This window comes from Staurois parvus, unplaced genomic scaffold, assembly GCF_062004578.1.
Source record: "Staurois parvus isolate SC_StPar_1 unplaced genomic scaffold, SC_StPar_1.0 ptg000321l, whole genome shotgun sequence".
Classification (NCBI taxonomy): Eukaryota; Metazoa; Chordata; class Amphibia; order Anura; family Ranidae; genus Staurois; species Staurois parvus.
The window spans coordinates 6,078,205-6,097,044 of record NW_028318117.1 but is presented as its reverse complement, the minus strand read 5'-3'; the positions used below and the strand labels follow the sequence as shown (position 1 = coordinate 6,097,044).

At 39.6% G+C, this 18,840-nt stretch overlaps 1 protein-coding gene across 4 annotated transcripts in view; it reads right to left on the bottom strand.

Annotated features, from left to right (window-relative positions):
• The window catches only part of RAP1GAP2 (RAP1 GTPase activating protein 2), a 918,850-nt gene that overhangs the window by 273,437 nt on the left and 626,573 nt on the right, over positions 1-18,840 (bottom strand). For all 4 annotated transcript variants that reach the window (XM_089683779.1, XM_089683780.1, XM_089683781.1 and 1 more), the window contains one exon: positions 4,556-4,640. In XM_089683779.1, coding sequence (XP_089539905.1) covers positions 4,556-4,640 — 85 coding nt within the window. The remainder of the gene's footprint in view (positions 1-4,555; positions 4,641-18,840) is intronic.

Sequence of the window (18,840 nt, the reverse complement as noted above, 5' to 3'; positions counted from 1 at the left end):
AAAGGGTAAGAAATATATTTTTATTTTAAGCATGCTGTGTGATTGTGAATTATCACTCATAGAGACTAATGTAGAATCATTTGGGCACCACATCTCCAATTAACCACTTGAGCTCCTGAGGATTTACCCCCCTTAATGACCAGGCCTCTTTTTGCTACTTAGCGCTGCACTAATTCAACTGATAATTGCGCGGTCATGCAATGCTGCACCCAAACGAAATTTACGTCCTTTTTTTCACACAAATAGAGCTTTCTTTCGGTGGTATTTGATCATCTGTGCGCTTTTTATTTTTCACGCTATAAACAAAAAAAGGCCAAAAATTTTGAAGAAAAACAATATTTTTTATTTTCAGCTATAAAAAATATATAGTAAACTCAAAGTTAGTTATAAATTTAGGCCAAAATGTATTCTGCTACATGTTTTTGGTAAAAAATATCCCAATAAGTGTATATTGATTGTTTTTTGTGGAAGTTATAGCTTCTACAAACTATGCTATAAATACTGCAATTTACGCCATTTTTCTGCTATACAGCACTGCGCTAGTTTAACGGACAATTGCGCAGTCATGCAATATGGTACATAAATGAAATTTACATCCTTTTTTTCCCCACAAATTGAGCTTTCTTTCGGTGGTATTTGATCGCCGGTGCAGTTTTTATTTTTTGCGCTATAAAAAAAAAAGTCTGACAATTTTGAGGAAAAAAAAAACAATATTTTGGACTTTTTGCTATAAAACATGTCCAGTAAAAAAAATGCAAAAATCTAATTTAGTCATAAATTTCTGCCAAAATGCATTCTGCGACAAGTCTTTGCTAAAAAAAATCCAATACGTGTAAATTAATTGGTTTACGTGAAAGTTATAGCGTTTACAAATGGCGGGAAAGATACTGGGATTTTTAGGTTTTTTTTTATACTGATAATGGCGGCAATCAGCGAATTATGGCGGCGATCAGGGACTTATGGCAGCGACCAGCGACTTATGGCGGGACTGCGGCGGACATTTTGACATTGGGGGGTACTGACTTGGGGTCACTGACATCCCCAAAAACACTAATACAGTGATCAGTGCAAAAAAAAAAAACTGACACTGTACTAATGGCAATGGGGAGGAAGGGGTTAACTTTATTTAGCAGGGAAGGGTTATAGGAGTGAGGGGAGTGTTTTACTAGGGCGAGGGGGTGTGTGCTGGGCGGGACAAGGCTGATCGAGAAAGAAAAACTGTTCTTTCTCGATCAGCTCATCCTCGAGCTGTCAGGGAAGTGACAGACAGCACAGCTACTGCAGCTGTGCTCTCTTGTCACTGTTTGCCGCCGATTGCCGGGACATAGCTGCTAAGGAGCGGCTGTGACCGGGCGACTGACATCTGCGGCAGAGAACCGCGGGACAAATAGGGTGGTGGCGCGCCTCGCGCGCGCCCCCTATTTGTTTACAAAACACACGTCTTAAAACGTGGTTTTGCCTGTGAGTGCCGCCCTGCCGCAGTATATATGTACAGTGGCTGGGCGGCATGCGGTTAACCGAGTATTGAAGAACATATGTCATATGCAAAGTGGGACTTTTAAGCTGGCAACAGTATGAACACAAATATTACTTAACATATAAATTATTCCATCATATATCATTATTTAACCACTTGCCCTCCAGAGGATTTACCCCCCTTCCTGACAAGTCCATTTTGTGCGATATGGGTCTAAGTTACTTTAACTGACAATTGCACAGTCATGCAATGCTGCAACCATATGAAATGTATGTCCTTTTTTCCCCACAAATAGAGCTTTCTTTCAGTGGTATTTGATCGCCTCTGTGATTTTTATTTTTTGTGCTGTAAACTAAAATTAAAAAAAAAAAAAAACAATATTTTTTACTTTTTACTATTGAACAGGTCTAGTAAAAAAATGTAAAAAATCAAATTTCGTCATAAATTTAGGCCAAAATGTATTCTGCTACATGCTTTTGCTAAAAAATATCCCAATATGTGTAAATTAATTGGTTTATGTGAAAGTTAAAGAGTTTACAAATGGCGGTATATATACTGGAATTTGTTTTTCTACTAGTAATGTTGATGATCAGTGACTTATAGCGGGACTGCGGCGGGCATTCTGACACTGGGCGTAACTGACTTGGTATCACTGACATCCCATGACACCAATACAGTGATCAGTGCTAATAAAAAGCATTGACACTGTACTAATGACACTGGGCAGGAAGGGGTTAACATGTGGGGCGATGAAAGGGTTAGCTGTGTGCTGTTTTACTATGTGGGCTGTGTTTGCTTTACACTGTAAGCACACTGCTTTGTATGGCTTTGCTATGCAGAGCCATACAAAGCAGTTGCAGGAGCTGACGGGAGAGATCAGTATTGTTTACATACAGGTTTCTCCTCCATCGGAGATACTTGGAGATCACCGGGTGCCGATGGGGAATCACCGGCCGGGACCTGGTGATTGACAGCCAAGGCCATAAATGGCGGGGTGCGCCCCCTGCCCAAAATGCTAAATCACGTATATATACGTAATTTTGCGCAGCCGTGATGCACTGTAGCAGTATTTCTGCTATGGGGCACCGTGGAAGCAGTTAAAATACACCATTGTGAGTGAGATACATGGTAGTCACCATCAACAGAAAAGTTATTGGTATGGTTATTACGCAAATAGATCACTTAATACACAGTGATGGCTTTTTCATAGATAGACAAATATCATTCAAGGTAGTTAGTTAATAGTTTCTTCAACGCTTTTCACAATAGGCTTTACCAGGAAGATGCACTACGTATTGAGTATCTATCATATAGAAAAAAACATAGTACATATAAACATTAGAGTACATGAAGTGTGAAACCTACTTAGCCAACATGTGAGGGTGCAACGCATGAGTGCAGCATAATTATGGTGGTGAATGATGTGCCAATGTCATTTTCACACTTTTGTGTACTCTAATGTTTATATTTACCATGTTTTTTTCTATATGATGAATACTCATTATGCAGTGCATCCTCCTAATGTCGCTCATCGTGAAACATGTTGAAGAAACTACAGACTGACTACCTTGAATTATATTTGTCTATCTATGAACAAATTACCATCGTGTAATAAGTGAGGTTTTTGTTTAACAACCATACAAATAACTTTTCGAAGTTGGGTTGATGATGACTACCATGTATTTCACTCACACTGATGTATTTTGAATAACAATGTATAGTATGTTTGAATAAAGTATATTTTAAGCAATGTTTGTGTTCATATTGTTGGCAATAAAATCCCACTTTGCATATGACATATGTTCTTCAATATTTGTGTGAATGGAAACACATAACAAACACTTAACAGGGTTTTATCAAATTTGATTGCATAAGTGGAAATATGTTTTAAAGCACTTCTGTCACTGGGTCATTGAAAGCAAGTTAACCCCATCATGAACATAAAGAATAAATAGATGATTAATTACTTTTTTTACATTAAATGGATACTTAAAGAGATTAGAGAGATTAGAACTCCCGTTTTAATTGTTGACCCCATTAGGTCCCATTCATATGGGAGTCTGGTCAGGTCTGGCTGTCAACTTCTCAAAGGGCCTTGACCTGAAGCTCCATGTTCTAAGGACAGCTGGATGTAAACAGAGTATCCAGGATTTAAAAAAAAAAACAAAATGCAAAAGTTCTGCATCCTTTTCTGTTTTTTCAGACCTAAATGTGACAGATCTGAAGCAGTCTGATGTATACGGACACAGTCCATTCATATCCAATGCACGTCCTGGTGCACAAAGATCTAATATGGGTCCAGAAAGCTCCTGTTTTTAAATGTAGCAAAAAAGTGATCAGATAGGCATGTCACAAAAGTGATATCTTTTCTGCTACAATTCAGCAGGTGATCTGATAACAGATCCCCTCCTGATTGGGCCAGACATGGTCTGTATTAACAGGGGCTTTAGGTTGATTTACTCCTGTTATTTTTCCTGGTGACCACTGTCACTAGGATTGAAAATCCAAAATGTTCCCCTATACCAGTTTTTCCCAAAACAGGAAAAGGGGGTAAGTCTTCCAATGGGGACACATATTCCAGTGAGTTTCTCTCTCTTTCTATAGTGTCTACTGGACTGGAAATAAAGAGAAATCTCCCCAATTGTACAAAAAAAAAAACAAAACAATTTTTTTTTGGTTTGATGAAGTGCCTTCATTTCTCATTATCGATATGAATCCCATGAATTTCATGAATCAGAATTATCTCATGCTTAAAGGCATTTTTTGTTGTCCTCGATAGACACTTCATAAAACCTCATAATTGTTGCCGAACAGAAGCTAGGAGTATCTTAAGGAGTGATATCGTTTATGACAACCTTTTTTTTTTCCAGAAGTGTGTAAATACCACAGAATAGTAAGATTCTGCAAGAAATAGCTTATGTAGCATTTACATTGATAACATGAAGTAATCCCTTTTGTGAATCAGTCAATGTCATATGTCCACACAGAGGAGGAAGATAGCAGAGTGAAGCATATAACTCACATGGTGTAGCTCTGTGAAGTTACCATGTTATAATACAATCTAGAATATGCATTTACCTTCATGGTTGGTGGTGCTGTAGCTGGTGGTGACAAAGGACGATCCGGAACTGTGACTTCTGAAGAGTTTGACAGCTCCTGTTTTCTGTTGATGTAAAGGAGACATGCATTAACAAAGTGGTAATACATTTGCATATGTCTGTATATACAGTATATTGAACAGTTTCATATTCTCTCCATACTACTTCTACATTTCAGTAAGCCATACATTCAATTATAACCACTACTAACTCTTCAAATTAAAGAGCTGTTCAAATGAAACTTGAACATGATCAAGAAGCAATATGCAAATTATACTAACCCATTAGGAATCAATCAGAATCCATATTTCACTGCCTACAGTATACTGAATTCTGATTGGCTGCTATTGTATAATGTATTTTCATATTTTATTATTCAATGCATCACCTAACTGAATAAGCCTAATTGATCAAATGCAAAACAGGACATCTTACCACAATTTCATTGTGACTTTGAAAAGTGTGTGTCCTGTAGCCCAGGTGATGCAGGTAAAATTAATTTCAGGTGCCTAACACACAGATAGATGTGCGTTGTCATGACAACCTCATTACGCCAAATTTCCCATGCACCTCCCTCCTCTATTCTCCCATCTGGCAATAGCTTCTTATAAAGCATATTCTGTTTATCTCTGGTTTTCCTCTTTGTGAAATGAATGATTACACAGAGTGCATATGAAGGGATAGAGGCAGGAGACCAACTATATACAACGAATATAAAGCCGGATGCACTGTTGTGTCCTTGTGCAATCAAAATCAGTACAGGAAAAAAAACACAAGGCCATAGAAAATAATACATAGAAAAATGCTTATAATTTGAAATACAAGGAAATAAGTTCACTTTCTTGGCATACCAAGTCAAAGGTTAGTCATGAAGGAGTTCGTAATAAACAGGTTTTCCTTTACACCCTGCATCCCATATGCTGACACATGCCTGAAAAGTTAAAAAAAATTATGCACAATGCACATTAATCCATATTAACTAGATATCATCTTATCATCATGTATTATCCCATTTCTTGCATTGTTTTAGGGCTCATGATACAAAACAAATCTCAAAGTTATTTTTGCTGACCACTTTCTGAAATTGCTAGCTGCCTGGCTGCAATGCTTTTGGAGACAGTGATGTGAAAGAAGCATGTAAATCAAAAAGTCAGAGTAAATTAACTCTTGATTTCCATAATTGTGCTGGTTCACTACCACAGGAAGCACTGAATCTATTGGCTTAGCGTTATTGCTAGGAATTATCCAAAGGAAAGGTCAGCAATGGCTCCATCTTCTCTCAGTACAGGTTTCTTTTTTTCAATGAACAGGCTTGTAAGCTAGAGGGTTATTATGAAAAAGAAAGCCCAAATGATCTACACATTTTCTTTAACCAAATACTGATTTCTTTTATAAATTAACAATATCTTTTAGCTATATTGATGTTATATATTGGACACCACTGGTGGTATTAGGAGCTGGCTTGACAAACCAAAATGTCCTAGATTGTAAGCTCCAAGGAGCAGGGCCCTCCTATCCCTCTTGTATTGAACTGTATTGTTGCTGTATTGTCTCCCGTTATATTGTAAAGCGCTGAGCAAACTGTTGGCACTATATAAATCCTGTATAATAATAATAATAATACTATGAAGAACAGCATTGACAAATACTGACAACTCAGACTTTGTACACACAACCACATTGCCAGAATCGAATTAATAAATTCTAGTGCAAAGACCTTGGTATCTTTTATCGAGGGATGGTTGGTCCTGGGCACAGAGGGTAAGGTTGATGGTTACAGGGAAGTATAGTTTGAGGTTACAGGGAGGTTTAATGCAGGGCTCGACAAATCTTAGGCACCAGGTCATCATATTCAGAACTCCAAAGAATCTGTCAAAAAGGCTCATGGATTGAATATAGAGTTAAAGCAAATAATGGTGTCCTATGATGCCACATCCCTTTATAGTTGTATACCAACTGAAAACAGAAACATCTGAAACAAGAAACTCTTGACAGTCAAACAGAACTCAAGCCAGACCATGTATGTTCCTTGTTGGACCTTTGTCTCACCACCACCTATTTCAAACACTCCTATATACAGAACAGCTGTGCTATAGGGTCACCTATTGATATAGGGACCCCTTTGATAACGAGCTTGAGCTCAAAACATGTTAGGGGATCCACCCAGCTGATGCCACTGACCACCAGGGAGCCATTAGCCACCAGGGAACCTGGAACATACCTGGAATACCTGGGGACTGGGTCAAATGTGAGTTTGATGTTATTTTTCTTTGGAAGTTATTCAAATAAAGATATGCTTCACTATTAGCACCATTTTGCCTTTTTGCTCGTTATTTACGAGCCGTGCAAGGTGGATTAAACCAGGAGAAGTACCACCAGGAGGCTGGATGTCATTGGACTCATTGGTGAGCCAGATATGACCCCCGAGTGTTTGCTGATATCCCTGAGTGTCTACTGTGGATGGTAGGTTAATGCCCGCTGTGCTGTCCAGGCTTTTCCATTCGCTGATGGTACACCTGATGACATACATACAACGCTCAGTTTGTATGTTCCTGTGGTAAGCGCATTATTGTACTACAACCTCCAGTATTTAGGATCAAATGTACATCTGACGTTCCTGATACATTTTCCATCTATATCAGCTTATTGCTGTATTTATTTCATCACGTTTAAGACTTTCTATACTCCAATTGATGTGTTTGGTTCAGCATTTTTTGCTGGGATCTGTTATTGTAAATGATTTATTATTTGACATAGCGCTGCATACCCTAATTTATTTACTATAGGGTCACCTGTTCCTTGCATTGTAGATAACCTGTACATGGAGGAAGTGGATAAGATGACCTTAAATTTCTGTTACGTAGATGATACATTGGTCAAGATTAGAATATGAGAAATACAAGCTTTTGGTGAACACTTAAACTCAGTAGACAAATACATCAAGTTTACATGGAAAAAGGCACTGAATAACAGGGCTGTTTCATCAAAGAGGGGGTGACTTGAACATCAGAGTATAAAAGAAATCTACCCACAGAGAAAAGTATCTGCTTTTTGGCTCCCACTACCCACTGAAACTCAAACTGGGGGTTATTAGGACTCTGCAACATCAGGCTGCTGTCACACGTTAGCCTGTAGTTTCTTGTTTGTGTTCTTACCTCCTTGCTGCAGAGCTGTTCCTGATCCCTTTCACATGTGTGTTTGTCTGTGCTCACCTATGAGCATCGTCTGCTGTTCTCTGGGTTTTATTTCCTTCCCTTCCATCACTTCCTGGCCCGCCTCCTTGTTTTGCTGCCTATATAAGACTGGCTCAGTCTAGCCCCCTTTGCCTGAGCCACTTCCTAGTTGTCTGAGCTCCTGTGTGGTGCTATTTCCTGTATCTTGCATTGACTACTTGTGTACCGACCCCGGCTTCGTTCTCTGACTGTGCTTGTTTTCCGCCCGTCCTGTCCTCGGCTAGTCTATCGGATTTCCGTTTGTCTCCTCCCATTGTACTCTGCTCCTGCGAGCGGTCTCCTCATCCTCAGCTGGGCGTACCCAGGGACCGCGACCTGGTCCCACCTTGCTGCAAGCCCATCCCCGCCATCAGGGGCTCTGATGAAGAAGCAGGCTGGGGCTTAGACTCTGCACCCTGGGGAACCCCAAGTTGACTATCTACAAGGGCTCACTACCACAGATGCTGACAGCTGCATCTGTAACAGCAAACAGGTAGTCTAAAGAAAAAAAACACAGACCTTTCAGAAGTGCCTTGAAATATTGTGGCTACCCAGACTAGGTCTTTGTTGAAACATGAACAAGCTCAAGCAAAAACTCTGGATCATTGATGGGAGAGAAGAAGAATAAACAGAATTATATAGTCATCCCATATGTACTGTAGCTGGAGTGTTGGAAAAATCCAGACAACTCTTTAACATACTTTGCAGCCCTGTGTCCTTCAACATGATTAGACAGAAGCTTGAACATCCTAAAGATCCAAGACCTAAACACAGTCAAAGTTATATGTATATGCAGTACAATGTAAAGAGGAATGCAACAGTACAGATACAGAGAGACAAACAAATGGTGTAACATAGGAGGGAAAATTCTACAGGCCAAGACTCTTCATTCTACACTTCATAGTAGAACTTTACTCTCTCAATCAACATTGACTATTTTTAATCCTTATGCTGCTAGCATTAGTAAATGGATAGGAAAGTACAGTCATGGCCGAAATTGTTGGCACCCTTGATATTTCTCCAGGAAATCATGTATTTCTCACGAAACGTATTGCATTAACACATGTTTTGCTATACACATGTTTATTCCCTTTGTGTGTATTGGGACAAAACAAAAAAAGGGAGGAAAGAAAGCAAATTCGACATAATGTCACACAAACCTCCAAAAATGGGCTGGACAAAAGTATTGGCACCCTTTCACAACTGCGGATAAATAAGAATGTTACAAGCATGTGATGCTCCTGTAAACTCACCTGGGGCAAGTAACAGGTGTGGGCAATATAGAAATCACACCTGAAAGCAGATAAAAAGGAGAGACGTTCACTTAACCTTTGCATTGTGTGTCTGTCTGTGCCACACTAAGCATGGACAACAGAAAGAGGAGACGAGAACTGTCTGAGGACCTGAGAACCAAAATTGTGGCAAAATATCAACAATCTCAAGGTTACAAGTCCATCTCCAGAGAACTAGATTTGCCTTTGTCCACAGTGCGCAACATTATCAAGAAGTTTGCAACCCATGGCACTGTAGCTAATCTCCCTGGTCGTGGACGGATGAGGAAAATTGATGAAAGATTGCAACGCAGAATAGTCCGGATGGTGGATAAGCAGCCCCAAACATGTTCCAAAGACATTCAAGCTGTCCTGCAGGCTCAGGGAGCATCAGTGTCAGCGCGAACTATCCGTCGACATTTAAATGAAATGAAACGCTATGGCAGGAGACCCAGGAGGACCCCACTGCTGACACAGAGACATAAAAAAGCAAGACTACAGTTTGCCAAAATGTACTTGAGTAAGCCAAAAGCCTTCTGGGAAAACGTCTTGTGGACAGATGAGACCAAGATAGAGCTTTTCGGTAAAGCACATCATTCTACTGTTTACCGAAAACAGAATGAGGCCTACAAAGAACAAAACACAGTACCTACGGTAAAATATGGTGGAGGTTCAATGATGTTTTGGGGTTGTTTTGCTGCCTCTGGCACTGGGTGCCTTGACTGTGTGCAAGGCATCATGAAATCTGAGGATTACCAAAGGATTTTGGGTCGCACTGTAGGGCCCAGTGTCAGAAAGCTGGGTTTGCGTCCAAGATCCTGGGTCTTCCAGCAGGACAATGACCCCAAACATACGTCAAAAAGCACTCAGAAATGGATGGCAAAGAAGCGCTGGAGAGTTCTGAAGTGGCCAGCAATGAGCCCAGATCTAAATCCCATTGAACACCTGTGGAGAGATCTTAAAATTGCTGTTGGGAAAAGGTGTCCTTCCAATAAGAGAGACCTGGAGCTGTTTGCAAAGGACGAGTGGTCCAAAATTCCGGGTGAGAGGTGTCAGAAGCTTATTGATGGTTATAGGAAGCGACTGATTTCAGTTATGTTTTCCAAAGGGTGTGCAACCAAATATTAAGTTAAGGGTGCCAATACTTTTGTCCAGCCCATTTTTGGGGTTTTGTGTGACATTATGTCATATTTGCTTTTCTGCCTCTGTTTTATATTTGTTCCAATACATACAAAGGGAATAAACATGTGTATAGCAAAACATGTGTTAATGCAATACCTTTTTTGTGTGAAATACTTGATTTTCAGGAAAAATATCAAGGGTGCCAACAATTTCGGCCATGACTGTATATCATATTTACTTTTAAAATTTTTATTTTTAATTTCTACAGTTATTTCCTGGTTTTCATGCCTAGTCAAATGATGTTGTACATCCAAGGAGTTTTCAGGAGGGGAGGGAGGGTTCTCATCTCAGCCAAGGCCTGAGCTAAGAGCAGATGGATTCCAAGAAGTGAATGCTATATGAATCATGTGTCCGTACTCAAGATGGCCACAGCCAGAAATGCTAGGGTGTGTTTCAAAATGATTTCTCAGCAAAATAAAGCATGGAGACATGGATGGATGGGGGAGTTTGCTTTGAAGAACAATAAATTCAATAGCATTTTTGGTTTGTGGTGCTCAGATGCAGTGCAGTTCCAGTTTAAAGAAAAGGGACATTTTTTTGAGGACAATGAAGTGCAAGTTTTGGATAAAGAGGACAACTGGTTCGGAAGAGGCATGAAATGCAACAACTATTTTTTAACATTATATGTCTTCCCCATATAATGTGTTTTAAAATCTCTACCTTGCAATTCGAGAGTAAATTGAGAAGTAACAACTGTGCAGACTTCCTGACACCAGCAATGGGGTTATGTAACTAGAACAAAATTACAGCACAACTTTCACACTTATCATCTCTGAACAGGGGTGGTAGCCTTTGTCACTATCATTCTTCCACATACAGTGGGGGTTATTTACTAAAACTGGAGTGTGCAAAATCTGGTGCAGCTCTGCATAGAAACCAATCAGCTTCCAGGTTTGTTGTCAAAGCCTAATTGAACAAGCTGAATTAGAAGATGATTGGCTACCATGCACAGCTGCACCAGATTCTGAGTGCTCCAGTTCTACTAAATCTACCCCAATGTGTTTTAACATCTATACCCTGTGATTTGACAGAGAAACTAACACCTATGCTGGCTTCCTGACGCCTACAATGGGGTTATGTAACTATATCAAGATGGCACCACAATATTCACAACTCCCATCTTGCTCTTGGACAATCAACATTTATATATTCCATGGTGATTGGATTAAGTTGTCCTGAAGTGTAAAAACAAATGTCTTCAATATTACAGAACAAGCATAGTTGAATGCAGATAAATATTACTAGATATACCATGACCTGGATAAATGAGAACCTTCAGAGACATTACAAGGAGGGTTATAGGGAGCTTTAGTGTGGGTTTTACAGGGAGGTATAGTATGAGGGTATGGGGAGGCTTAGGGTGCGGGTATTCTTGGGGTTAATGGGAGCATTACAGAAGGGTAAGTGTTGGGTTACATGGAGGTATAATTTAGGGGTTACAGGACGGTTTAGTGTGAGTATAAGTCTTAGGGTAACTGAGAATATTAAGAAGTCACCCTTTGTATTCATTTATAGAGGGATACCAGAAATATTTTCCACTTCCCTGAGAATCCTCTGAGCCAAGCAGCTTAACAGAATATGTCATTGTTATACTAATGTTATAACAAATGTTATAAAATAGCAACAGCAATATCCTCAAGACATCAGTATGATTTCACACATTTGTGATAGGTCCTCATAAAAGTTTTTCAATTTACTATGATAAACTAATTAAATATATTATAATACATGCATATATATTTTTAATCTGGCTGCTAGAATATGATTGTATGATTAAGTCAATACAATGAAATATTTATAAGCCCTGAGTCTGCCACAGATCATGACTGTAGCCAAGTTCTCAGGAGAATATGTGTTAACGCTAAGAAAAAAAATATATGTTTTGTATAATTAGATTGCTGCAAACCATAATAATGACAAGGTCTAGTACAAAAAAAGCCATTTCAATTTCTATTATTATATTTGCCAAGTTCAGTAACAGCTGGGCTTAAATGTACAGCTCTGTACAACTCTTATCACACTGCAAACAAGCCAGTTTGCTATGGCAACCGGCCACATGGTTCCTTAGCACCACTGAGCACCGTTGACCAATGTACCCAGGAGGATGTCAGTAATTAAAGACCAAAGGAAAAAATGCACAGTGAATCACACAAGTCATCCCAGAAATCCATTCCAGCACCACAGATCTTCAATACATTGCTAAAATGTTCACAAATAGAAAACTGATACATCGACCTATCATTATTCTCTCATAAAAAAAGCACTGATCCCAGTTTACACTGCTGTACAGAAGAGGAAATCTAAATATCATTACACCCAGGGGTGGACTGACCATTTGGAAACTCAGGCACTGCCCGAGGGCCCGGGGTCAGTAGGGACCCCATGAGATGCCCCTGGTACCTTTTTCATAGGCTTTTTTGAGTTTGGGCAAGGACACAGGGGCCCCATGATCCCCTATTGCCCGGGGGCCCCATGAGTTGTCAGTCCGCCCCTGATTACACCCCCACAAAACGCTGGTTGTGTGGCTGTCAGGGTGATCCTATTACTTCAGTACACTGTGACTCATTGACCCGAGTACAGGTAAGTAAGTATGCACAATAGTTGTTCCAAACCTCCTCTGACTTCACTTGCTGTGTGCTTGTTCCAAGAAGCTGCCAAGCTAAGCTTTATAGTCACAGATGTGCCTGTACTAATACATTTCAGCTAGCCCTACACAGTTACATTTTATTTCAGACATTCATACAGAAATTCTGAAAAAATGTTAGTCAAAACATTCTTTCTCGCCATCAACTAACTTCATTCGAAAGCCCCTAAACGGTCATCCAGACCTGCCATTTTAATGGAATCCCAGAAGTATGGAACATGTTTTATTACAATATATATACTTTTTCCGCAACAAAAAACTCTCACTCATATATGGTAGACCAGTGGTATGGCCCAAAGCACCCACTAATCAAATGCTTGCTTCAAGTCTGTAATAGGGAAAAGAATTGACATAGCCCCAAAAGAACCCAATGACTCAAAACTGATATGGTCCAGAAATATTTAGGCAACATAAAGGTGAATAAAGCACCAGAAACAGATGGCTCATGGGCTCTGTCATTTTGAAGCCATTGTTTCTACTATTTAGAGACTCTTTAATGACTGACTTTGCACCAATATAGCGGTACCAAGCCAATCTGGTGTCTATATTTAAAAAGGGATCAAATTCTTTACCAAGTAACTACAGACCTGTTATTTTAACTTCTATAGTCGGGAAGATATTTGGGAGTTTGATAAAAGACTGCATAGAAGAGTTTTTGCTAGAAAAACATAATTTAAGCGATAGTATAGATTCATGAAAAACTGAAGCTATCAAAGGAATCTACTTTCTTTTCATGAGGTTGTAAACAAAAAGCTAGGGAAAGGAGTGGCTGTGGACGTAGTATACTCAGTGGTGTATTTAGGTTTCGTGCTGCCCTAGGCTACACAAAAATTGGCTCCCCCCACGGAGAGACCCTGACACCAAGCAGCACCCCCCGCCCCCACAAAGAGAGTCTGACATTGACCAACAACACCCCAGCCCCCCATCCCCACCTGAGTGACCCTTCCACTACCACTGCCCCCATACACTGGCAATGCCCCCCCCCATGCCCCTGCATACACCATCAAGCAGCCTGCAGCCCCTCTCAGATCTCACGTGGTCCCCATGCTGTGTGTGTGTCCTTTCTTCCATCCCTTCCTTTGGGGGGCGGCGCTGACCCCCTGAAAAATGCCACTGCCCCCCTGAAAGATGCCACTGACCCCCTGAAAAATGCTGCCCTAGGCAAATGCCTTGTTTGCCTTGTGGCAAATACACCCCTGAGTATACTTAAGACTTTGCAAAAATACGTGATACAGTTCCCAACACGCGACTAATGTACAAGTGCACAGGCTTAGAAAATTTACTTTGTAAATGGCTAAAAGACCATATTCAGAGAGTAATGATTAATGATTCATAACCTGAATGGTCTAAGAGTATTAGCGGTGTACCCCAAGATTCAGTGTTTGGGGACCCTTACTTTTTAACCTATTTATAAATGATATAGAGTTTTGGAATAAAAGTACAATTTCTGTTTTTGCAGATGACCCCAAGCTATGTAGTGGAATAACATCCTCACATCCTCCAATTTACAAGCTGACCTTAATGCACTGTTTACAGTAATTGGGCAATTATGTGACATATGAGGTTTAATATTGATAAATGTAAAATTATGCACTTAAGAACATGTATGCATTGTACAATCTAGGAGGAGAGCAGCTGGGGAAGTGAATGTCAATCTGCGGTTTATAAAGTAAGCAAAATACTTAAGGTATAGACATGAAAGCAAGAGACATCATTTTGCCCCTGTACAAATCATTAGTAAGTAATATCCAGTTCACTTTTGGGCATCAGTTCATAAAAAGGATATTGGGGAACTGGAGAAAGTGTAGAGAAGGGTGACAAAACTGATAAAAAGGCATGGAGCTATGAGAAAAGATGCAGCTATGAGAAAAGATGCAGCTATGAGAAAAGATTACCTATACTGAATGTATTCTCTCTTGAGAAGAGAGCATCAGGGGGATATAATCACCATGTATAAATACAGAAGTGATCTATAACTTGGTGTAGAGTTATTCACTTTAAAATGATTACAAAGGACAAGGGGGCACTCTTTATGTCTAAAGGAAACGAGATTTAACTTTCACCAACAGTAAGAGCTGTGAAAATGTGGAAGAGACTACCTCAACAGCTAGTTCTGGCCAACTCAGTAGATCGTTTTAAAAAAGAGCTGGATGATTGCCTCCTGGGGGATCAGGAAGGAAGCTATACTTTTCCTGGCCTTCCCCATTCATTCATTGGATTTTAGTTCTCTCAATCATTGAGCCTCAGAATTACATGTGGGCATTACTTAGAATGGTCTGCTACAGAATACCCACTCCTACAGACTGAAAACATCCATCAAGGCATTTTAATATTTGCATAACTCCTGCCAAGAGCCAGCCTATTTTTGCATCAGGGTTGGGGGTTCTTGAGAGGAGTACTGAGGCAGGATAGTGATGTTTTTAGGAAACTATATACAGACCCCTTCCCACCAGCCATGATCTGCCAGTATTGCATAGAAAAGCACAGAGGCACAGCTATGATGTCACAGGGTTTAAAATATGGTATGTGACAAAAATAGAAAGGCGTTATCTCAAAATTGTATTAGCAGGTTGATGAGAGGGAAAGGAGAGAGAGAGAGCAGAAGATAAAACTTGTAACCAGATTAAACTCCATTTTCAGCTCTAAAAATTACACAATCTTTTTTACACTGATGGATCTTTATCCGCTTTTTTACAATAGTTCAGCAAAAGGAAAAGAAAACGGGAAGCAAATACATACAGTAAAGGAATTTATAAATAATACACAATAAAGGAAGTTGAGGATTGAGAAAGGTGAAAGAAAATAGAGAACATTAAACTGAAATACAGCAGGCTTCTTTTCTCATTGGAGTTTATTTACTAAAGCTGGAAAGTGCAAAATTAGGCTCACTTCTGCATAGAAACCAATCAGCTTCCAGGTTTTTGCCAAAGCTCAAGTGAACAAGCTGAGATTAGAAGCTGATTGGTTTCTGTGCAGAATTGAGCCTGATTTTCCACTCTCCAGCATTAGTAAATAAACCCAATTGTGTCTTCCATACAAACTGTCTGTATTATCCCATAGCAACTTGAGTAATAACAGATCCACGCCCTTGGCAGGCAGCTAGGTTTCAATGTGAGTATCATTATGCCAGGGATTGTGGACCTGAACTGCTGACAGATCTAACATACCGGCAACTCCAGGTGCCTGCTATTTATTTTCATATTTAGAAGGTTGTGCGTGAAAATCCCAGTAGATCTGCAGTTTTTGACATACTCAGACCAGCCCGTCTGGCACCAACAACCATGTTCAAAGACACTTAAATCCCCTTTCTTCACCATTCTGATGCTCAGTTTGAACTCAGCAAGTCGTCTTCACCACGTCTAGAAGACTAAATGCATTGAGTTGCTGCCATGTGATTGGCTGATTAGCAATTTGTGTTACCGAGCAGTTGAACAGGTGTACCTAATAAAGTGGCCGGTGAGTGTGTGTATGTATGTATATATATATATATACACACACACACACGTGTATTTCTAATATATATATATATATATATGAAAACATAAGAGTATCAGAGGATACAGATCCAAGAAATCAGATTCAATAAGGCATTTTGGGACAAAAAATGTAAATAAATTAACACAATAAAAATGAGACGTTCATAAATCATGAAATTACAAAAACGTTTGCTGCAATATTTACCTTGAAACCTGAGATTTACCCTGCAGCACTTTTTTGTGCAGCTAGATGTGCTCAGTCTGAAGGTCAGTATCAAGCAATTCACTTCCTCTGAAGTTGAACCTGCCCCAACCTGTGACTGGACAGTGAAATGAGAAGCAGTACAGTGATGAGCTCATCTGCCACTCTGCTTTTTCCTCCTATTAGCTTGCTTCTTATCATATTTTGATTGGCTTCTTGTACTGTGTATTTCTCTCATGCTCCAGCTGTACTGTACAGGGATTGGAAGAGGCTAATCCCAGGTCAAATTCAGGGACTTACACTGCTAGCATTTATAAATACATTTATTGATATATTAATGATGACAGAGCTATATTATTATTGGAGTTCTGCTTTACAAGAACAGAACTTTAGAACTTTTCTAGAACTTGAACTGTAAAACATATCTTCTCAAGCTGGATATAGAAGTAACCAAATCCTAAAAGTCTGTTCATATGAAAAATTAACGGTAGAGTGTATTTTCAGTAATATTTTATAGCGATTCAATAGTTTGATAGGTAAAATGACTGATTCTGTTAATTAAAAATGAAGAATATTATTTCAGCTAGATTACCATCCAACCAGTGACTACATTCCTCATCATAAAGTTCATCTCTCATAGACTGTTATTTTGCATCGGGCCAATACCTGTAAGTAATTTGTGAGAGATATTCATGGTCTATTATTTTACCTGCCTGTTCACATTGCAGAAAATGAGTCAGGCTCAGTTACCTGACAAAGTCAGCACTTTACACTCCCGAAGGGATCATTTAAAACTGAAATAAATTCTAAATATGCAGCTAAAATACATACATGTGACCTGTCTGGTCTGCCAAAGGTTTTTTTTTTATAAATTTTCTCAGCCAATCTTAAGATATGAACATATGTGCCAACCCATCTAGAACTTATCCTAGCCCGTGATGAGACATAAAAAACAACATGAAAAGCAACACACTCGTAATGACACAATTATGCTCTCCTCTCCTTTGGGCATGTTCACAAAGCAGACTGATATCACTGTTTAAAGCAATAAGTCCTCAACCTTTACTGCAGCAGAAACAGCAACGCTCAGTAAAGAATATGCTGTCAACTTGCTGACTGGACAATAAAGAACCAACAGCACACTGAAGAGGTCATCCCTCTGCTTCCTCACTCTATTCTCCTAACCAATCAGCACATGCAGCAAAACCATATTGGCTTTTGGTGTTGCCTGTCACAGTCTAAATTCTGCCATAATAGGAATAGGGAGGCTGATATCCATTTTTGGATACATATGCTGATTACACGAAAAATACAGTTTTTAATGAATACGTAACTGCTATAATTGGTGTCTGTGGTTCAACTTTGAATATGCCTATAATATTATTAGCATAATTACTACAAACAGAATCATGTAATTTCCTTGAAATTGTTTTCCTACAATATAAACTATGCATCTGGCTTGCTTACTTCAGCAATTATTAGAAAAAAAAAAGAACTCATTAAACACTTACTTTTAATCAAATTGTGCAAGAAGTAAAAATAGTAAGTATACATCTAAATATTATAAAGAAAACTCTGCTACATTTTTAATTCAGGAAGCCAACTAAGTTTACCTTACACAGACCCAAACAAGGCACTCATATGATCATTTGAAAATACATTTTTTTCACAGCCTTCTATGCATGAGGAAGAAGGGATGTTACAAAGCAGGGGTGCTCAACCTGAGCCCTCTGAAGTGGTATGCAACCTCAAACCAGGGAAGTGCATTCCTGGGGTTGGCAACCCCGATCTGGATTTGCCATCTTAATAGCATCATAGACCTCTGGGCAAAGTAATGAGCTGGGGCACCTACTCTCAATAATGAAGGTATAAATAGCAGATAGAACTAAACATACATTTATTAGTACTTTCAATAAAATCTATTTTAAACAATTAGCAGGGAAATATGTCATTCCAATTATAGATTTAGCTGAGTGACATGCTTCTGTCCCCGCAGCCCAGATTACGGGATGCTGCCCAGGACAAGGCCATTCCGGGACAGCTTATAAAAAGCATGACTGTCCTGGCAAATCAGTTAGCAAGTATGGTGTAATGCAACATTAACAATGCCCATGCGTTAAGATGGTCCTGCTTGCCGACTCTCCATCCCAGAGCATCAGAGCTCAGTGAGGCAGTGGAGGGAACAGCTGGTTGCGGAGGGAGCAGGAGCCGCATAAGCCAGTGCTTCCTCCGTAGTGCCGGTTCCTGTCCCAGGCGGAGTGATACCAAGTGACGCCTC